Source organism: Carassius auratus, chromosome 16 (assembly GCF_003368295.1).
Source record: "Carassius auratus strain Wakin chromosome 16, ASM336829v1, whole genome shotgun sequence".
In the NCBI taxonomy this organism is placed as follows: domain Eukaryota; kingdom Metazoa; phylum Chordata; class Actinopteri; order Cypriniformes; family Cyprinidae; genus Carassius; species Carassius auratus.
In genome coordinates this window covers 704,947-726,290 of record NC_039258.1, presented here as the reverse complement: position 1 = coordinate 726,290, position 21,344 = coordinate 704,947, and the positions used below count along the sequence as shown (strand labels likewise).

General features: G+C 37.1%; 1 protein-coding gene across 5 annotated transcripts in view; it reads right to left on the bottom strand.

Moving 5' to 3' along the window:
- znf385d (zinc finger protein 385D) overlaps positions 1 to 21,344 on the bottom strand; it is a 95,044-nt gene that overhangs the window by 48,568 nt on the left and 25,132 nt on the right. For 4 of the 5 annotated variants that reach the window (XR_003293927.1, XM_026283209.1, XM_026283211.1 and 1 more), the window contains exon 2: positions 2,142 to 2,284. Coding sequence is in view for 4 of the 5 variants with exons in the window: in XM_026283209.1 (XP_026138994.1) it covers positions 2,142 to 2,284 (143 nt within the window). In the remaining variant the exon portion in view is untranslated. Of the gene's footprint in view, positions 1 to 2,141; positions 2,285 to 12,658; positions 13,018 to 21,344 lie in introns of those variants that run through there. The other variant, XM_026283210.1, reaches the window with a different exon arrangement.

Genomic DNA, 21,344 nt, shown 5'->3' with positions numbered 1-21,344 from the left:
AATTACGTTTTCCACGCTTGTTTAGGTGTAAAATGTGAACTCGTATTTTTTTTTAATGATGTGCATTTTAACAGTATCAAATATATTCAAAAACTAAACAAATCATGCCTAAAAAGTGCATGCATCTAGGCTAATGTAAAGTTACATGATGAAGTCATACTAGAGCGCGTGTGCATTTTGAGTGCGTTCTTTGACTGCATTATTCGGTGTATTCAAATTCATTTATGAATGCATGTGAATGACCACAAAATTCAAGATATGAACCCTTTGTGCCAAAAGGGTTTTTTCTTGTCATTATAGAACATTTTTAGCATAAAAGGTTCTTTGGAGTTGAGTAAAGAACCCTATGTTTCTATATAGAACCCCATTGATCCCTTTCTTCTAACAGTTTGTTTTCATATGTGGCAGAGAAACAGCCCTTGTAACTTACCGTCTGCGTCGTCAACATGCGCGCGCACACAAACCACCCGCTCGCTGCTAGTGCAAGCACAAAAGTAGTCCCGGCCCACGTGTGTAGCCTGTCAGATACCCCGCCGCCAATCAAATTACGGCGTTTCTTGTACTGTCGTCGTCCTGGCCATTAGAATCGATCCAAATAGCAGTGCAAAGACCCAAATAGCAGTTCAAAGGAGCTTGCTAAATATTGGTGTGGACCAATTTGTCATCTCAAAATATTGATAGGGACTAGTACCTAGCGTCCCCCCCTTAAGGTCTACGCCCATGGTCTCAGATGTTTCTTCTTCTAAAAAATGAGACACCAATTAGACACAGTGATGATAGAATATATAGAAGAATATGAGTTTATTGTGAGGTTTCTGGCTTTGGTATCTTTGCAAATCTGAGCACAGTTTGAGATCTCTTCCTGAATTCGAGAGGAGATCTGGGAGATTTCTCTGGTGTTTTTTTTTTTTTTTTTTTTGTGACTAGGAGAAACAACTGAGACAGTTTTGAATTATTTATCTAATGTACACAGTTGAAGGCTGAAGCATCACAGTGAAAATGTATTTCTCAGAGGCTTCTCTTTCACAGCTCAGGAGATGTAATGGAGCTGTCAGTTATAATTTGTTTAGGAATCAAACGTGTCTCTGATTTTATCACAATATTCTAAATGTGCCATACAGTAAGAGCACAGAGCTATACAATTAACAACATTTATAATTTAGTCTTCAGAGTCTATCAGAGTTAATAGCACTTTTCATAGAAGGCTTTTGAGACATTTTGAGATCTCTTTCTGTATTCTAGAGAAGACATTAGATTTCTTTTTGGGTTCTCAGATAAGAAAACATCTAAGAAGCCATTTTTATTTTTATTTTTATCTGAGGTTTTCCCTTCAGAGCTACATAATGAGTTCTTATTTAGGAATCAACTTAGTCTTAGATGTTTCTTCTAAAATTCCAAATGAGAAGTAAAAAGATACTAATGATACAGTAAGATTGCAGAGCTTTTACAATTAACAAAATCCATAAATTAGCCTTTGATGAGAATTTGGGAATTTAATGAGCGATGTCTGATGTCAGATTAGCAAGGTTTCTCATTTGTAGCTCAGAAGTGACGGACTTCTCAGTTATGGTGTGTTTAATATAATCAACTTTATCTCAGATGCTTCTTCTAAAACTACGGAGCTATAAAACAAATGCAAATAGCAGCTCCGATCATTTTGAGAATTTAACAAGAAATATTTGAGATCTTTTAATTGCAACCCTTTAATATCATAGAGTTTGAGATCTCTTCTGATATTCAGTAGAGAAAAATACCTACAGTAAGCAAAGGCCTCTGATATGTTCTTCATGTAACCTCACTGGGATTTACTGTATGAGTAAAACAAGACATTCAACAGACGTCCTTTGTGATTTTTCTTCTCCTTTTAGCACCAATCATCATTATTCATAAGCCATATCTACATCTATCATCTCCCACATCCAGCTGACTATGCATTAGATGTTTATATGATCTTCACAAGTTCACAACTCAAGAAAACAGCTGGCATTATATTTCCAGAATGCACTGCACATCCAACAGTCCCAGAACAACCAGTACTCCTACGACTATCATCACAAGCGACACTTTCTTCAAACCACCAGCGCGAGCAACAGAGTGGACCTCATTAGCACCTCCAGACGGAGTGTGTTTGTGTGACTCACGCTGCTGAAGCTGGGAATGAGGCTGAGCGTGGAGCCGCCGTCTAGAGGGAAGGGAAGGAAGTGCTTCATGCCCAGAGAGGGTGACACAGTGGGCAGAGGGGCTCGAACCAGCGCTGGCACCAGTCCGCTCTGACACGCGTTACCTGAGGAGGACGAAGACAGACAGAGAGGTCATGCTTGGTTATGAGATGATGCACATGTGCAACCACTGGAGAGTAAAATATTTCAGTCAGGACCACTTGAGTCAAAAATACCATAGACAATTCTTTAAATCAAATTTTTATATATTTTATTTGCATGATTTTTAAAGTAACATTTGGCGGTATGACTCTGTTCTAAGTTACCCATCCTTTTCGTGAGCTCCATGAAAGCTAGTCAGGGAACAGTAGCAGCTTCTGTTGGCAATCTCCCATTTAAAACTGGGAGAGCAGCAAATAAAATTCCCCCATTGAGAACAGAGCATGCATCAATGAAAACAGAATGACACTGATTACGTTAAAAAGGCATTAGGGGAGGAGGTGGGTTGCAAGCAATGCAGTGGAAGCAGCAGACTGAAAATGCACTTAAATATGGCGCCCTGTTTGAAATGGACCAATTGAGTGCTTTAGCGATCAGATCAGCTGTTAGATCTGGGTATCAGCTGATAGCAGAGCTTGACTACGTGGCCGGCCTGAACTGATGCTGAAACGCTATATTAATTATTAAGTGTGTTTTTCTTTAGCCGTTTATTTTAGAAGTGCTGACGTGTCTCATATCTGTATGCCAAATCATCCTTCCTCATCATCACACAGCCTGTTTTATTTAGTCATGAGATTTATGGGAAGCCAAACGCTCCAAATGAACCGTGCAATGCTATCCGCGTAACCCTTTGAACAAGTAAACTGTCGTGCGAGCAAATTGGCTGATCTGGTGGAAAGCCAGATGCGCATTCCTGGTGTTATTTTCCAAATTAAAACAATATTTGTTTGCCTTTTTGGATGACATCATCGATGCCTCTTACTTTTTGACTCCGCCCCTCTGACCACCTGACTGTATTACGGTACAGGTGTTTTTAATAGATACTTGTAATGATCTATTTTGTTTATTTTTGCTAATGTAAACTAAAACGAAAAAACAAGCAAACATGTTAACGGGTAAACATTACAGGTAAAAACAGAAAGTGTACCGAAATACGTCACATTCATGACTCCAACATTGACTCAAATACAATGAAAAGGCACAATAATTATACAGATTAAATTTTTTATATATGCGCTATATTACATAGTTATAAATCCTACCTGTATTAAACATAAAAATGCCACTTATTATCAATAACACTATATTGTGCTTCACTGATAAATATATTTAAATGATACCAGCTAACAATTTAAGATACTAAAATTAAAACAAAAAAGCTAGAATAGTCAGAGAAAATGTTTTCTAAAACAACTAAAAATAAGTAAAAAAAAAATTGTGTGAAACGTAAAACCAAAGCACCCAATAAATATAACAAGGCTAGCTGTTTCGTTAACTTTTAATATCTCTGTTCATTATTAACACATTCGTCAACTAAATGAAAACACTGATAACAATGAAGTAAAAATAAAGCTGGAGGAAACAATATAAACAAAAATGACAGAATAATTTTTGCTTTCATTCTCAATTTTTGCATTTACAAACTGAATGCCAATAAATGTGCGGACAAGTTTAACATAAAGAACACATCCCTAATCTAAAATCGTAGCAAATTAAAAACTATAAGCCTGTCATCGACTGAACTGTGCATGAGTTGTGGCAGCAAACTGAAAACTACAGTAGCTTTTGGCCTTTCCCGAAAAATCTGATTGATAATAATGTTGTTCTAGGACGAAACACGGATGTTGAACACGGTCCAGTTTTTGCAGAATCGCAGTGAGCACACAACTCATGAGATCGATTCAGGCAAGACATTTGTTTCTTTGACACACGCAGCGAAATCTCCACTGAGGATCTGAACACTGTCAGCGATGACATCCTGACTTTAGTACCTGTTTCTCAAAACCATCTGCCATATCATTCACTTTCCAACAAACTCTCCAGTTACTATAAATATTTGAAGAAAACCCTTGACTCCGGTCTGGCTGTTATCTGTAATAGCCGTAGACACAAACACTAGTCCAAGTGGGAGAGACAGAAACCAGTGGCAGAAAACATAAGTAAATGGCTTGTTTTATTACAGTATGAGTGTTTGTGAGGGTGGCGTTGGAAAGGGAGATCTTTACGGCACATCCAATTAATGCACAAGAAAAAGAAACAGCATCCCATATCCAAACGAAGACAAAAGCTAAAGAAGAAAAACTAAAGACCGAAAACCCAAAGCAATGCAGAAATGTGATGCAAGTGAAAAATGCATTGCTTAGAAGTGACTTTATCCTTTGTTTCATAAAGTATCAGTTTTGCTTTTTGTCAAGAATGAGTCAATTGCTAAAATAAATAGATTAATGTGAAGAGCAACTAATCATTTGGTTAAATAGGAATTAAATGAAAAATGTCTGAGTTTGTTTTGAGATCTCTTTCAAACTTTGTCTTGGCAAAAGTGAGCAATGCTTGGGAAATATTTGGATCTATTGTGAAACTCAAAAGAAGACACATGTCTCAGGAGAAACATCTGAGATGCAGAAGAACCAGGTCTCTATTTGTTCATTGTTTTCTGAGATATTAAGAAGATCTCCTTTAAATGTTTCTTTTTATAAAAAAAAAAAAAAAAACTCCTACTTTTGATTGCAAAGCTTGACATTTTCTAAGATCTCCTTTGAAACTCTATAAATGAGATTATTAGGCTATGTTTCTCAGGAGAAAGTGGGACAATTTTGAGAAAGTCTGTACTTGATCTTATTATTGTCTAGAAGAAACAACTGAGAGATCTCTTTTGTGATTTTCTAATGCATTGGTTTAGGTGCTATCTAAAATCTACAACTTCCTCTAAGATCTGTTTTTAAGGAGAAATGGACTCTGTCTCAATTTGATCTCATTACTGTAAAGAAGATAATGAGATTTATTTTTAGATTTTTATATCACATAAGGTTATCTAAATAAAACAAATGTTCTCTTATTCTTTTGATTGCATAGCTTGCAATTGTTCTGATGTTCTCTGAAACAGAAATTCCTGTAAATGACTAAGGTCCTTTTTCGGGAGAAATTGGGAGGTTTTCTATGGAAGCCAGTTCCCACCACTGAATAAAGAATAAAAAATAAGGTCACTGTGACTTTTCATATAACAATTTTTTCTCAGAATTGCTTGATATAAACTCACAATTGCAAGAAAAAAGTCAGAATTGTGAGATAAAAAGTCCCAATTACTTTTTTATTTTTTATTAAGTTGCAGAAACTGGCTTCCATAGTTTCAGTAGTCTCAGGAGAAACTGTAAAACTTTACGCTAGAAAAAAAATATAATAATTATATATACTGGTATACGTAAAGTCATCTAAAATGGAACAACTAATTTTGTGGTTAATGCAGTTTAATTGTGTGGAAATCCAATTAAAGATATACTGAAGTACATTAATAAAGTGGAACTATTTCATGTATACTTCAGGTAGCTTTGCATTTAAAGACTGATAGTACACGGAGATCATATAATACCTTATTAAAAGTGATATTGAAACATTTAAACACATTTTAGGCATAATATTAAGAAATTTGTTGTGCAATAAAGAAATACTCCAAGATTTTGTGTGTGTCTTGGAAGACTTTATTTTCTACTATATTTGATCGCATTATTGTCGAGAAGAAACTTCTATTTATTAACTAAGATATTAACCAGATCTCCTTTAACTTGTGGGTTTAGGTGTTGACTAAAATGAAAAACCAAAAATGATTTTGTTTTGATTGCGTATTTTACAATTTTCTAAGATATCTTCTGAAACTCTCCTGAATCTCCATTTGAACTCATTATTGTATATGAGACAAAAAAGGAGATATTAATGAAATCTCTTTTGTAATTTTTCTATCACTTATGCTTTCCAGCCTCATCTCCTCTAAAAATGAGATTATTAAGGTCTTTTTCTGGGAAAACAGTGGGAGACTTTAGAGCAAGTCTCCGTTTGATTTCATTAGAGAAACGACTGAGATCTAAAAAGTCACGAATGTGATCTCGTTGACATCGCATGCTGTCCTATTTCAAAAAATCTCAGCGTGTTGTGCTTTTCTTTTGAGTTTTGAAATCTCAGCACCTGACATGGATTACAAAACAAAACGGTACTAATTCCTCAATTCCTTTGGGCTTGCGGGGAGGAGAGAAATAATAAAACAAGAGAATAATCAAAAACACGCCCTTGCTGCAGCCCTAAATGGTTGTGCCACATGCCTTTGTGCAAGTGCAAGCACGTCTTCGTTCTCCCTTGACAAAGCATGTCATCCTCAGGCCTCCGTGTCGGCGACTCGACTCTGACATGTCAAACGACATCAGGCTGAAGGAATGCTGTTACGGAGCCAGACACGGAACAAGAAAACTGAATTAAATATGCAAGTGAAACCACGGCTTGAGTGACAACAGGAACTCACTGCTAACAAGAAGGGCGTCTTTAGACCCAAGCATCTAGGTTTTATCTCTTTAGGGCTTGGATAAGCTTTACGATGTTTGATTATAGTGTGCACACGGTGCAACAACACTCAAAAGTCTCTTTCTGGAAAAAGGCAAACAGGCAAAACATCAATGTTGGCAGCGTGTCACTCAGGTTTAAGGGAACACGACTTATTAAGTTGATGAGAACATTTTGATTGTTACGAGGTTTTTTGGACACCGTGCCTGCAGCGAGAGTCAGTCTTTTATAGCTCTGTTTTCTGTTTCAAATAACAGTAATGTGGAAAATGTCCAATCTTCTCTGCCCTGCAGTCAGTCAGTGCGCTGCTTTCGGTGAGGTGTATTTTCAGCACCTCCTCGTCTGTGGAGACCACCTCGTTCTCAGCGCTGAAACAAGCTCTCACGCTTTCACAGAAAGGGGTCAAGGGTTCAACGGTTAGCTTCGCCCTGCCATCTCCACTTATGCATCGTCCATTCCTCCTGATGCTATACTTCTCTTCTCGCCCCTGGCTGCCTCATTATCTGTCAGCGTGTGAATCTCCTCACTTACCAGAGAACGGAAATCATGATGAACGAATGTTATATATATGAAATAATCTTATAATACAGAGACTGGATTCACAAAACATTCTGAAGAATATCTAGTATTTCCAAAAGCATTTAAGTTAGAATAACTGCATAATTTTATTTTTAACCCTCTTTTTTTTTTTTTTTCATTGTAATGGTACGAAACCTGGTAAAAAAAAAATGCTATGTGAATACACACACAGACACACACACACACACACACACACACAAACATGGACATGGTTCAAAAAGGGTCAAATGGTCCTGAAAAAAAATTCACACTACTGTTCAAAGGTCAAAAATGACCGCATTGGAAATGAATGGGGAGCACATTTTATCTAGTGGAACCATTTGGTACTGCGCCCAAACAAAATCTTTTAGAAAGCTATATTTTTTTGTGATATCAACCTAAAATTCATAAGTTGTAAGATTTAGGGATTTTAAGGCTTACTCACAGTTTCAGAGTAAAACTTCCCTTCGTGGAAGTTTTCCGTGAATTGAGTGTGTTTCAACATTCTTACAACTTATCTTAAGAATTTCTTAACTTCTGCCTCAAGAAGATCTCTGCTTTTCAGGCTCCAGGTCAACTTAATCAGAACAGAAAATCAAAATGGAAAAACAAACACAATCAGATGTGCATCTTAGATTATTATAAAGTTAAGTCATTTATCTGAAATTAATGATTCAGGTCTTTATGATTTTCTTGTGATTCATACCTCTCAATACTAGCGCTTTTCAAATGCATATCAGACTTCAGAGCTTATTATTCAGTCACATGACATTTTTTGATCTAGGGATTTACTTGGTAAATGTGTTTGCATCGTAGTTTATGCATGCACATAACGTCTTATAAATTAAAAAAGGTTTTCTCTTCAAGCAAAAGTATACATAACATCTCATAACGTCTTCAAGCAAAAGTATACATTTTTTTATGTGTTTTTGCAAAATTTTATTCAAATCTAAGTGCATCCCTACAGCACTTGTTTATACATTTTCCCAAAATGTGCATAAAAACCCTGGATGGAAATTTGTGTAATGTAAAAATAGCTATTTGACATATCAAACAATGAAAAGCCACTATATATGCACAAGTGTAATATATAGTGTGAGATTATAAACTAAAGAGGACACATGAAACCCAACATGATCGAATTTGGTAAAAAGAAAAAAGATTGCACAGTTTTAAAAACATAAATCCAAGCGCGAACTTTGATTTTACTCTCACCCACCTGTTTCAGTTCTCACCGACTCTATCAACACCCATCGGCTCTGTGAAACACTTCTAAACACACACACCGCTTCCCACTGCTGCAGCGATCGCAGTTATGAAACCAAGGAGAGAGAAGTGTGTGTGTGTGTGTGTGTGTCAGAGATAGCATCGTCTCCATATCGTAAATAATTAATCACATCCGCTCTGTTTGCTCATCACTAGGATTCTCCAAGACTTGATCCTGTCTGCTTTTTCTCCATGTCCCTTTATATCTTTAACAAAACACACACACCTGCACTCAAAGCACACACTGCATAGCTCAGAGAGTCTCTCCTGCTGGACTGTGTGTCAAAACACATCCTCAGAGTGTATAATATACAGCAGTTTAGATCAATACAACAACTTCATGTCCTTCAGATTGAAAACAAGATGAAATCTTGCATTATTTACAGCAATGCACTTACAAAAGATGTCTCTGAGATATTAAACTAGGAGAAACAATAGAATACACAAATATAAAAAATAAAGCACCAAGGCTAACAAAACAGAACGTTTGAACAAAACTAGTAACAGATAAGTGATCTATACAATATTTCCTCTCGTTTTATGGAATCAAGGTTTAGCTGGTTATAAGTCTCAGTTTGCCCCTGCTGGTAGATGTCAAAACTACACCATTATACTGCTGAAATAAAATTGGACAAACAGCTGTGTACATTCTTTTTATATATAATATAAAATAAAATAATAATAATAATAATAATAATAATTAAATGCTTGAAAATAGCAATGCATTATTTTATACAAGATAAATATAAAATAAATAAATTTGTATTTATTAATGCAATATTTTCAAGTTTATTTTTTTTTTATTTCAGTTTGTAGATTTTCATAATAAAGAAAAAAAAAAGATGAAGATAAAAATGACAAACTTAATTTGCTTTAAGCAGACAGCATAAAGGTAAATTTTGTGAATCAAATGTTTGCAATGCAAACATACTTTCAGGCTACATGTTTAGTCCCCTTAAATTTGGGAAAACAAAACAAAAAACATAAACTGATTAGCATAACACAAAAAACCTGCACAGCCTTCTTTCAAAATCCTATCATTAGACTGGACACTGCTTCAGGCAACAGAAATATCCACCCACAGGAATGATGTCGATAACGCATAAGCAGACGTTCATCTAGACAAGTAGTCCCAGTGCTAAAAGGATAATTGACATAACTGAACAGCTCAAATAATAAACATGCACAGCTCTTCAACACGTTTCTGCTTTGAATCCCTCTGGAATGCCTCACATCTTAGACTTCCAATACAAATGCATGGCTGTAAACTGCATTTTTGTTTGTTTTGACAAACTGAGGGATGAATCGATATATTATGCCACAGATGGAGTTCATAAAGCTTAAGTTGTTTTGCACATTCCACTAAGGGCCAGTTTTGATAATGTGCACTGGGTTTAGTATGATTCATCATTTACGTGAAGAATCAGGAGCCTCAATTATTCCGAAAATAAAAAATGTCATTAAAAAACTGCATGCAAACCTGATTACAATCGACTCCTGACTAGCACTGGTCAGGAACCACCAGCCATGTGCTTTGCAATCTGAGGTTATAAACCAAATAAATAAATATCTTGGGTTAACCACACTGTAGTCTCTGCTGTCGTCACCCACATCACAACAGGATCTACACTGCCCTAAAGCCACAGGAGTCCAACAGCCCACTTCTGAGATTTACAATGGTAAAAGAAGTCTATTTAAGACAGTTTCTTGACCTTTCTGTACCAGAACCAACACAGATTTGATCCCAGTTGGCACCCGTGTGATTGCTCAAGCAGCACTGGATGAATATTGATTCTTGCCCTGAAGGTTCGCAGCATATGAAAATGCTAAACGTCTGTACTGTTTTGTTTTAGCTTTGAAAAATGCAATGGAATGGGGAAAAACAACACAAGGTCTCAAGATGCATTTTTTAAAAGCTGAATTTCTTTTAACTTGAGTGCTGCATTTTTTGAAAAGCAAGCGCAAGTCAAAGATGTCCATCTAGCGTGGGTTTACATAGAAAAACAAAGGGAAAGTACTGCAGTGGAATGGAAAAACTCAACATTACACAGTGGGTCTGTTCCAAAACCTAGTGAGATCCCTTCATAGGCCGCACTGTGGGTGTCACACCAATAGCGCTCCTAAGTTAAAGAGGTCATGAAATTACAAAATAAATCTGATATTTTGAGGTAATTGTAAAAGTTTCAGAACTCAAAACTTTCTTCTCAGTCTAAAAACAGCTTTTATTGAAGGCAGTCAGCCAAAACGACAGCTTGTGGCACTTTATGACATAACAGTGTGGCTAAACACCACCTCCGCAGAAGAAGAACAAAGCCTGCTTCTACATCGCTGCCTGTTTAGCCCCGCCCACTAATTCATGCACATAGTGTAAATAACGAGAGAAGCAAATGCAGTCAACAACGCTGTCCAGTGCTTTGCATTGCCTTCCTTCTGATCCCTATGTTTGGAAAGATTGGATGAACTTTATTTTTAATGAGTAACATCTACATTTTACCACAGATTTGTTTACAAACAATGCACAATTTGACGTGGGATTTTCAGAAAGACAATGCGTTTTTACGTGGTCACTATTGCTTTGTCTGTTATTACAGATCATTTGATATTTGATAGTATTTGTGTATTTTTATCCTAAATCACAGCAGCGACCATCTGTGAAGGACGTAGGCTGTCAAATATATTCAACCAATCATAGCAGCGGACATTTACTTTCGAGTCAATCTGCCACGCCTATTGAAACAGAGCGTTCTGATGAGGGGGGTTAAAAACAGGACAAAATATAGCTTATTACTTCTAAATTATGTTTTTTTTTTTTTACATTATAAGGGGACCTCAGAGCACAATACAAAATAATAAAAAGGAAGTTCATGTTACTGAGCAAACAATGCAATGCTCTAATAAGCTACTCTAATTAATAATGAATATGGGGTAAAATAGTCAATTTGATCATTTTTATCAACACTTAGGTTTCAAATGAATTAGGTATATATGTTTTATAGCACATCTTGACAAATCAAGCTCACTGCAATGCACTGTGTGGTGGCATTCAATGCTCAGGATGCGTGCAATGCTGATATAGAATTTATATCAGCCAAATATCAATCTGCAATCTTTTAGAAACTGCATTTGCACCTATGATGCCTTAAAATGCTGCCTTTGTAGACAGCTTAGTGGGTTTTGGAACAGAACCCGTGTCTACATTGGACACAATAGGCGTTGCACCACATTGCATTGACTATGAAGCTGCACACCAGGGACCAAAAATGTCAAGGTAGCTTTGATTTAATTCAGAAGTTATTTAAATGCACAAAAAAAAAATGCATAGTAAAAACTATTTGTAAATAAAGAATCATTGAAAAAAATGTCTGTACAACACAGAATACAAAAAATAGAAACAGAAGAAAAAAAAATAGAAAAATGCAAGGTGTCCATCAAAAGGAGCATCAATCACTTGCAGTGGACACGGCTTTGTGAGTGATTTAGTGGTTGTGCATCATGGGACGCCACCTGCGTCTGGTGTATGGTGTGACATGTTAAGCAGCAGAGTGATTTTCTAGACTTCATATAACAGGAATAATAACTGCATTATTTTTTTAAGAACAAAGAAAGTTGAAAGCTGATAACAAATGGTAAAAAGCATCTAAAAAAATACTAACTTTGCCTTTTAAATTCATACAAATATAAACTTAATGTCTTAAAAGTTCATGTTCATGTTATTTAACAATCCCAGTACTTGTTCTGGCATGTCTAAAAACGTTTTATCATCTTCTCAAGCCCCTAAAACCTGCATCTAATGCATCGGCTTCACCCTCAGAGCAACAGATCTGCTGTATCTCCCGTGGAGAGCTCTGTTCCCGTTCCTCCGCACATTTGGAAAGGAATCATCTGTTCGGCGGGAAGCTTCATTTCCAGACGACATGCTGAGACACAGAGCCACACGTTTCCTAAAATCTCCTAATCCCTTCAGTTTTCTTGTAGCTCACGATTTCACGCTCTGGTAAACTCCAACCGCAACAAATCAGGTGTCTGGTGAGGCACGCGAGCCACGCTCCTCTGATGTCCCTGTGAGAAACCCCCGCTGTGAACGCCAGACGGGGAGCCTACAAAACAAAGCCACAGACTTTCAAACTTACCCATAAACATGCTCTCCATGGTCATCACACGTGCAGATCCGTGGCGTCCCCATGCAACGATGCCGTCAAGAGTGAATCCATGATCTCATCTGTGCATGTGGGAACAGGGACCACGAGGACTGCAACAACACCTCGTTAGTTGTCTGTCCCTCTCTCTGTGTGTGAAAGATCCCACTTCAGAGAAACTATCAGTCTTGCTCTCGCACCTCCGTCCTCAGCCGTGTGTCAGAGAGCTGTAATCTGACTCCTGGTGAAGCAGCTCTCTCCGGCGTGCCGATATCAGCGTCTCTGGCGGGAGTCGAGCCACGGCTGCTCATTTGTTCTGTCTGAGTGTTCCTCAGGCATGGCTCTCTCTCTTTCTTTCTCTCTCTCTCTCTCACTCTCTCTCTTATCTCTTGTTCGCTCTTCCAGCACCTCCCTACTTCATCTATCATGCTTGCTCTCTCTCTCTCTGTTTATGTCTCTACACAGTTATCTAGTGACGTCCTCATAAAGTAACCTGGAGTTTTATTTTAACTTTATTTTAATAATGTATCTAGTAAGAAAATGTGAGCATTAGATTTGCTGCAGAAGAAGTCACTTTCAAGGTGGAAAAGCGTTTGGCAGGACATTACTAGGGTTTTTTTGGCTGTGGGGTTGCTCGACAGTTGCTAGGGTGTTTTGGCTGGTTGCCAGGGTGTTCTGTTTGGTCGCTTTGGCGTTGCTATCATGTTCTGTATGGGTGTCAAGTTGCTTTAGGTGGTTGCTAGGGTATTTTGGGTGGTTTCTCTGCTGTTCTGTTTATGTTGTTGTTATAGGGTTGCTACCATATTCTGAATGGTTGCTAGGTTGCTCTAGGTGGTTGCTAGGGTATTCTGGGTGGTTTCTCTGTTGTTCTGTTTATGTTGTTGTTATAGGGTTGCTAACATATTCTGAATGGTTGCTAGGTTGCTCTAGGTGGTTGCTAGGATATTCTGGGTGGTTTCTCTGTTGTTCTGTTTGTTATGTTGCTGCTATATGGTTGCTAGGGTATTTTCTTCTGTTCTGTTTATTTTGTTGTTATATGGTTGCTAGGTTGCTCTAGGTGGTTGCTAGGGTATTCTGGGTGGTTTCTCTGTTGTTCTGTTTGTTATGTTGCTGCTATATGGTTGCTAGGGTATTTTCTTCTGTTCTGTTTATTTTGTTGTTATATGGTTGCTAGGTTGCTCTAGGTGGTTGCTAGGGTATTCTGGATGGTTTCTCTGTTGTTCTGTTTGTTATGTTGCTGCTATATGGTTGCTAGGGTATTTTCTTCTGTTCTGTTTATTTTGTTGTTATATGGTTGCTAGGTTGCTCTAGGTGGTTGCTAGGGTATTATGGGTGGTTTCTCTGTTGTTCTGTTTGTTATGTTGCTGCTATATGGTTGCTAGGGTATTTTCTTCTGTTCTGTTTATTTTGTTGTTATATGGTTGCTAGGTTGCTCTAGGTGGTTGATAGGGTATTCTGGGTGGTTTATCTGTTGTTCGGTTTGTCATGTTGCTGCTATATGGTTGCTAGGGTATTTTCTTCTGTTCTGTTTATTTTGTTGTTATATGGTTGCTAGGTTGCTCTAGGTGGTTGCTAGGGTATTCTGGGTGGTTTCTCTGTTTGTTATGTTGCTGCTATATAGTTGCTAGGGTATTTTCTGCTGTTCTGTTTATGTTGTTGCTATATCCTGGCTACAATGTTCTATATGGTTGCTAGGGTGCTCTTGGTGGTTGCTAGGCTATTCTCTGCTGTCTTTGTTGCCATTCTAGGGGGTTGCTTAGGTATTTTTCTACTTGTCTGTTTATGTTGTTGCTATATGGTTGTTACCATGTTTTGCATGGTTGTCAGGGTATATTCTACCGTTCTGTTTATGTTGTTGTTATATGGTTGCTAATATGTGTTGCATGGTTTCTATGTGGTTACAAGGAGTTTTTTTTTGGGTGGTTTATTTGCTGTTTTGTTTTATGTTGCTAGTATATGGTTGCTACCATGTTCTAAATAGTTGCTAGGTTAATCTAGGAGGTTGCTCAGATTTCTTCTGCTGTTCTGGTTATGTTGTTGCTATATGTTTGCTACAATGTTCTGCATGGTTGCTAGGTTGTAAGGTGTGTTTACTAGAGTGTTCCGGATGGTTTCTCCACTGTTCTGTTTATGTTGCTGCTGTGTCGTTGCTAGCATGGTTTCTAGGTTATTCTAAGTGGTAACTAGAGAATTCTGGCAGGTTTCTATACAGTTGTTAGGTTCTCCTGAGTAGTCGCTACGGTGTTACATCAGTCTATAGTTGCTTCTATCTTCTGGATGATTGCCAAGTGGTTACTATGGTGTTGCTAGGCTATTCAGGTTGGTTGCCAGAGTGTTTTCTGTGGTCGCTATGGCATTGCTAATTTGGAGCTACAATGTTCTGCATGGTTGCTAAGGTTGTACAAGGTGGTTTCCACAGTGCTGCTAGGGTGTTGTTGCTAGACAGTCAGCAGCCTGCTCTGGCTGCTTGCTAGAGTGTTCTGTGTGTTTATTATGCACACCTTGATAGTTGCTTGATAGTTTTGGGCTCTTGAAAGATTATACCAGCTAGTAACTAGGCTGTTGCTAGGCTGTTGTAGGTGTTGAACAGCACTTTCCGGGGCCCAGTTTAGGGTGGGGCCCCCACTTCAACCATAACACTGGACAACGGTCTATCTTGATTGGATCTTGGTGGACCAACATAAGCAAACTGTCCAACTCCATCAGATAAAGATGCTAAGACAATGGCCAGACACCTCTTGAGGGCAAGAAGAAAACATCTGGTACTAAGCCCACGAAGGACAAGACTTCTCATTGGTCCACAAGCAGTTTCTGCCCTTCACCCATCTAGAGACTAATGCCTAAAGTTTTGGCCTGTGACCGCCATAAAAATTCCTCAGGACCTTTGTATGCAGCAGCAGTAGGTGAAAAAAGACAGCTCACAAAAATACATCCAAACTGTGTTTGGCAACCTTAAAACTGATGCAAACTACAACACACCCATTGCGTATTTATTCAGAGAAATAAATATTCTCCAATGACAGATATGAATAATGCATCTGTAAAACTTCAGTGACACTTTTATAACTGTATGTTTGAACTATGCCAGTTTTTCTCCAGTGTTTTACCACCTCAGGACATTGTCATTAATATACAAATATAACTCATTGTCATGTTCTAGCTTAGATTTATCTTTAAATAATGACTGAAAATGTTATGCCCTTAATGTTGTGGCATTTTTTCCCCATTGTATCAAAAATGGTATTGAATATCAGCATTTTTCAAGGTATTGTATCAAAGTTAGATATTACAGTATCATGAAAACACTAAAAAGCAGGGTTCTGAGTCCCTAGTCCTAAGAAGCAGAAGACATACATACATTTGAAACAAGACTAAGCTCAGTTGAGTAAACCTTTAAGGTACTTCCATCTGAATTTCCCAGAATAAGGAGTTTCTGCATGTTCCAGATTTTAGGAAACTTTGGTGTAGCATCCACAACACTTCAGGTTCAGGGTAGGGATGTGCACAAAGTCAAATCTTTTTATCTGAAGTTATTACTTAAAAAATAAAAACAATATTTACATTTTACTATGTGTTGCTTTGCTTTCTGTAAATGCAGGGAATACATGAATAATCACAAGCCCGCAAACTAAAAGTCAATTATAACTAAATCATGGTGAAGTTACAAAGAACCGGGTTCTTACTGACGTGGTCAGGAACTCCATTAAAAATAAAGTTCATCCACTCTTTCCTAATAATGGGAAAGGCAAGGTAAAGAATGTTTATTCACAACTTGGCACTTCACAGCACCTTGTTGTCTTCGGAGCTTCTTTATCATTTGGTTTCTGAGTAGACATGTGTTTGCCTCTCTCGCAATTCACAATCATGCTGTGTGCAAGGATTTCTGACTGAAAACTACATCAGTGATGACAAGGAGAGAGCAATGTACAGGGTAGAGGGAAGTTCGGGGAGGAGGTATAGACCAAAATATCCGCATTTTAATAGATATGTGTATTTATATCATACAGAAACAAGCACAAACATTTGCTTTTGACCAGCTGCAAAATCAGCATTACAGTTACTGCAAAATTATTATTTACCTCAACTCTCTTTGAAGAACACACAATCCCTGTTCCCCGCATCTCCCTTCTGCATAATCGGTTTCTTTTTCTCCTTGTAGCTGGAAATCACCACACAGACAATTTGCGGGCTGTAATTTTTTAAATAATTCTAGTCTCGCACACAAACTCCGGTCTGAAACATGCAGGTTTTTGCATTCACAGAGCTGTCTGCGATTCTTCCTATTGTTAAGTCATGCTGATCCTTCATGCAATGTGAACTCAGCTGGCAACTGAATGCTACTCCAGATCCGACGAGTCTGAAAATGGTGCGGGGTGAACTCGGCATAAGTTTTGAGTTCTGCAAATTACAGGATGATTTTATAGTACAATGTCCTCTTATATATCAAGAGATCAAGAGAATTTTGATTTCCCAGTTCATGTCCCATTTAAATAAACTAATTTTTGAATGCTCATTTTTTTATGAGCACAAATATTTGAACACAATGTTTAAAGAAAATGCAAATCACTAGTTTCAACCATTTCAGAAGTCCCTGCCATGAGCTGCTCACTCGACCAACATAAATATCACTTCTCCCAACCTCTTTCCAGAGATGTTGGCATTGTCGTATTTTAGTGGTATTTGATTTTCAAATTTACATTAGAAAAATGTGCTCTGGCTTGTTGCTAAGGTGTCGTATGTTCTAGGTCATTGCTAGAGTATTCAAGCTGGTTGCAAAGTTGTTGCTGGAGTGCTCTGCACTGCTGTGATTGTGTTGTGGGTGGTTTGCAGCAGTGGCTTACTAGTCTAGTCTCTAGATTTGGCTCTGGTCCCTGAAATATAGGCCCCTTTGCTGTTCAACAATAATAAAAGTCTAAACATTGGTCCAGATCACTACCCCTTTCAGCACTAGCAATTTATAATTGTGATGCTGGCTTTAAAAATCACTAACAATGTTCTAAATACGCACAATGTTTTACTTTTAGTCTTTAAATACAAACTATATGAGTCAATGGCAGTATATAAATAACCAAGAAAACATGTCTGCATAAGATCTTTAGAGAATATGTCATCACAGACACAAAAACACACGTACACTTGACCTTGATTCCCCTCTTGGCTCTCGCTCAGATTTTTCCTTGATTGGTTCACTGTAATTCTTTCTGAAGGTCAGGAGGAATTGACCGTCCGAAAGCCGCCCGCATGCGCTGCCTACAAATCAGAGGCTTTGCTTGCAAACAACAAAACAAACACGTATGCAGAGCAAAAACAGATCGTAACGTGCTCTCATCCACTTAACAGAGTTCAAGAGAAAGGACAAACAAAACAGAGAGCAACAACAGAACTCATTGTCTCTATGGGATGCGCGTTACATTCGCCTGCAGCTATAGGAGACGGCAGATATTTTGCATCGTCGCACAGATGTTTTCAATTAATCCCAAATTCCCAATCGCTCCCGTGCCTCTCGTCCCGCCTCCAGACGGCTGCCAGTAAATACATTTAATCCATATCTATAGCTGCAGAGCCTCGCTCATCCAGGCTGGCAAATGTGTTTTTTAACCTTGACTCGGAGGTGTCACTGCTGAGATAGAGCATTATTTGTCACCATGAATAGCATTTAACAGCAGCTGTGCCCAGAGGAGCCCACGGTGAACCACATGCAAAGTGCAGCATGGGAAACTTCATTAATCTCTCTGTCGCTTTCATGACGCTTTTCATTAGTTACGCAGCTATCTGATCAACTGGCAGGTTGTGTGTGTTTCTGAAGCTCTAAACAGTTTGTGCAACAGAGGAACGGCGATCTGAGACACACAAAAGAGGACGAGAGAGTTAACTTACAGTACCAACACTGCAACACGGGCAATGTTCAGAGTGAAGTACTAGCTTACTGCTCCCTGAATCCTGTTCAGTATAAAAAAAGCATTTGCTATTTATTAAATAATTAAATAAACAGCTTGCTGTTTACTGCTCAGTACATCCAGCATTTATTATAAAAAAATAATAAAATATTAATTAGCCACATAAACTGCTTACTGAAGCTTGCTAAATATATATGGCATTTACAATTTAAAAATAAATAAATAAACAAACTGCTTACTGAATCCTGCATAATATAAACAGCATTATATATATATATATATATATATATATATATATATATATATATATATATATTACATAAACTTGCTGAGTACTGCTTAGTATATTTTTTAATACATTGTTTAATAAATGAATAAATACATTTATAAAAAATAAATGTATAAAATAAATGTGTTGTGACCCATGCATTTGCTATATTACTTAATAAAATAAATTAATTAGTTACTTAACAGCTTACTGTTTGCTTGTTCACTGAATCCTGCTCAATACACATAGCATTTATTATTAACAAAATACATATAAAAATGTAATAACAAACTGCTTGCTGAATCCCGCTCAGTATATATGGCATTTACTATTTTTATTTTTAAAAAAGACTACTGAATTCTAATCAGTAAAGGCATTTTTAGTTAAATAATGTGTAGAGAGCCATGCATTTGAGATTTTTAATAAATATAAAAATAGCTTACTGTTTACTTGTTTCAGACATCCTTCTCAATACATAAAGCATTTACTATTAAATAATAATAAATAAACTACTTGGTGAATCCTACTCAGTATACATGGCATTCATTTTAAATACATAAATAAATATTTTATTGGTTGCTCAATACATATAAAGTATTATATATAAAATAAATAAACTCAGTATATATAGCATTAACTATTTTTATTAAACAATTATATATATTGATTCCTGTACAGCATATGGCATTTTCTGTAAAAAAATAAAAAAATAAATGAATAAAATTAAATAGATTCCATATTATATAGGACATATAAAAAAACATTAATAGAAAGAATCTTGATTTTTTTTTTAATGACATTTTTAAAAGTCCAAATCAAATGAGAGATTGCAGCTGTGATTTCTGTGATCATTCATGCCACTAGAAATGGAAGTTAAAGTCAAGTGTGTTGCATTGCTGGATGCAGAATGTGCACGCAAAGCTAACATACTGTGAACACACAAACATTAAGCTTCTATATAACTCAAACTCAAAGTTACCCACACCTCATTTGTTTCTCCTTTACAGAAATGAGTTGAAACAGAGTGCAAATGAAGACCTCTTTATGAAAGTGAGGCTCCATCAGTAAAAATGGAGAAAAGCTTCAACAAACTCTGACAGAAACATAAGCTGACCTTTGAGGATTTCCAACAGGTCCAAATGTGCTTTCACAAACCCAACTCTCTGTATTCACACTTGATTTTACACATTTCACACACTCTTTTACATAATATTTCAAAAAACCGATCGCATGAATTTCGATCTTGTAAATAGAGTTCAAATTTACATACAGTAAATAAGAAGAGACACGGGACGGCAGGCAGTTTAACTCTATAGTGACATCAGCACCATTATTTCTCAGAATTATCAAACTGTGCTCAGATTCAAAACAATCAAAAAAATATAATAGTGCAATCAAGATTTCAATATAAACTCTACATGAACTGAGCTGATATCCACATTCATTATATTACTCTCTACACTTTTTTTTCTTCTAAGCAAAAAAAAACCTTAGTACCTGATCTTTAACAAAAAGAGCAACACTGGAGCAAAACAATCTCCCTTCTCTCGATAGATATAACATCATTAACCCTTTCTTACTCTCACTGTCAGGTGTAAACACAAAAGCCATTCTCATATATAAATTAAATAACCTAATGATTCCATCAGCAGAAATGGCCTTGGGTGAAGTTATTCTGCAGGAATAATACAGTGACCTGTTTTCATCGCATCAGAATGTCAGTCTAAAACAATATATTCTGATATAAGTGCACACAAGCATGAGTGTTAATGGCTGCTGGTGGTTGTGACTGTGGGCTGTAATGGTTGGTGTGAGGGTTTGACAGACGCCTACAGATGCAGAGGTGAATATGCTGTTTACATTTAACAGAGAAACACATGAAGACAACGAATGAAACATGAAGAGAGCAGCTCCCATCAAACTCTCTGATCAGCAGCTGGTTCAGGTCTGCTAAATCAAAAACTGATGTCAAAATCAATGCTTTTTTAATAAACTAAAGTTGTGCAGTGAACAGGTTGTACTTCAATAGAATCACAATTCAAATTTGAATGTAGGGAAGTCAAATTAAAGTTATTTAGACTAGAAACTAATGAGACAAAATATTTTGAGATAATCTCTGAATGCTGACTTGACAAAGGACTGTTTGAAGGTTTTGGGGAAAGAAGTTTAAAAACCTTGAAGTTTGAAGGTTTGTAGACAGAGAATGTGATAGAATGATAGAACAACAGAAAGACAAATAGAATGAACAATAGAACAATCAACAGATAGACAATTCTTGATAGACTGATAGAAAGAACAATGAATGGATGGATGGATGATCAAATAAGACTAGGATGGATGGATGGATGGATGATCAAATAAGACTAGGATGGATGGATGGATGGATGGATGGATGGATGGATGGATGGATGATCAAATAAGACTAGGATGGATGGATGGATGGCTGATAAAATAAGACTAGGATGGATGGATGGATGGATGGATGATCAAATAAGACTAGGATGGATGGATGATC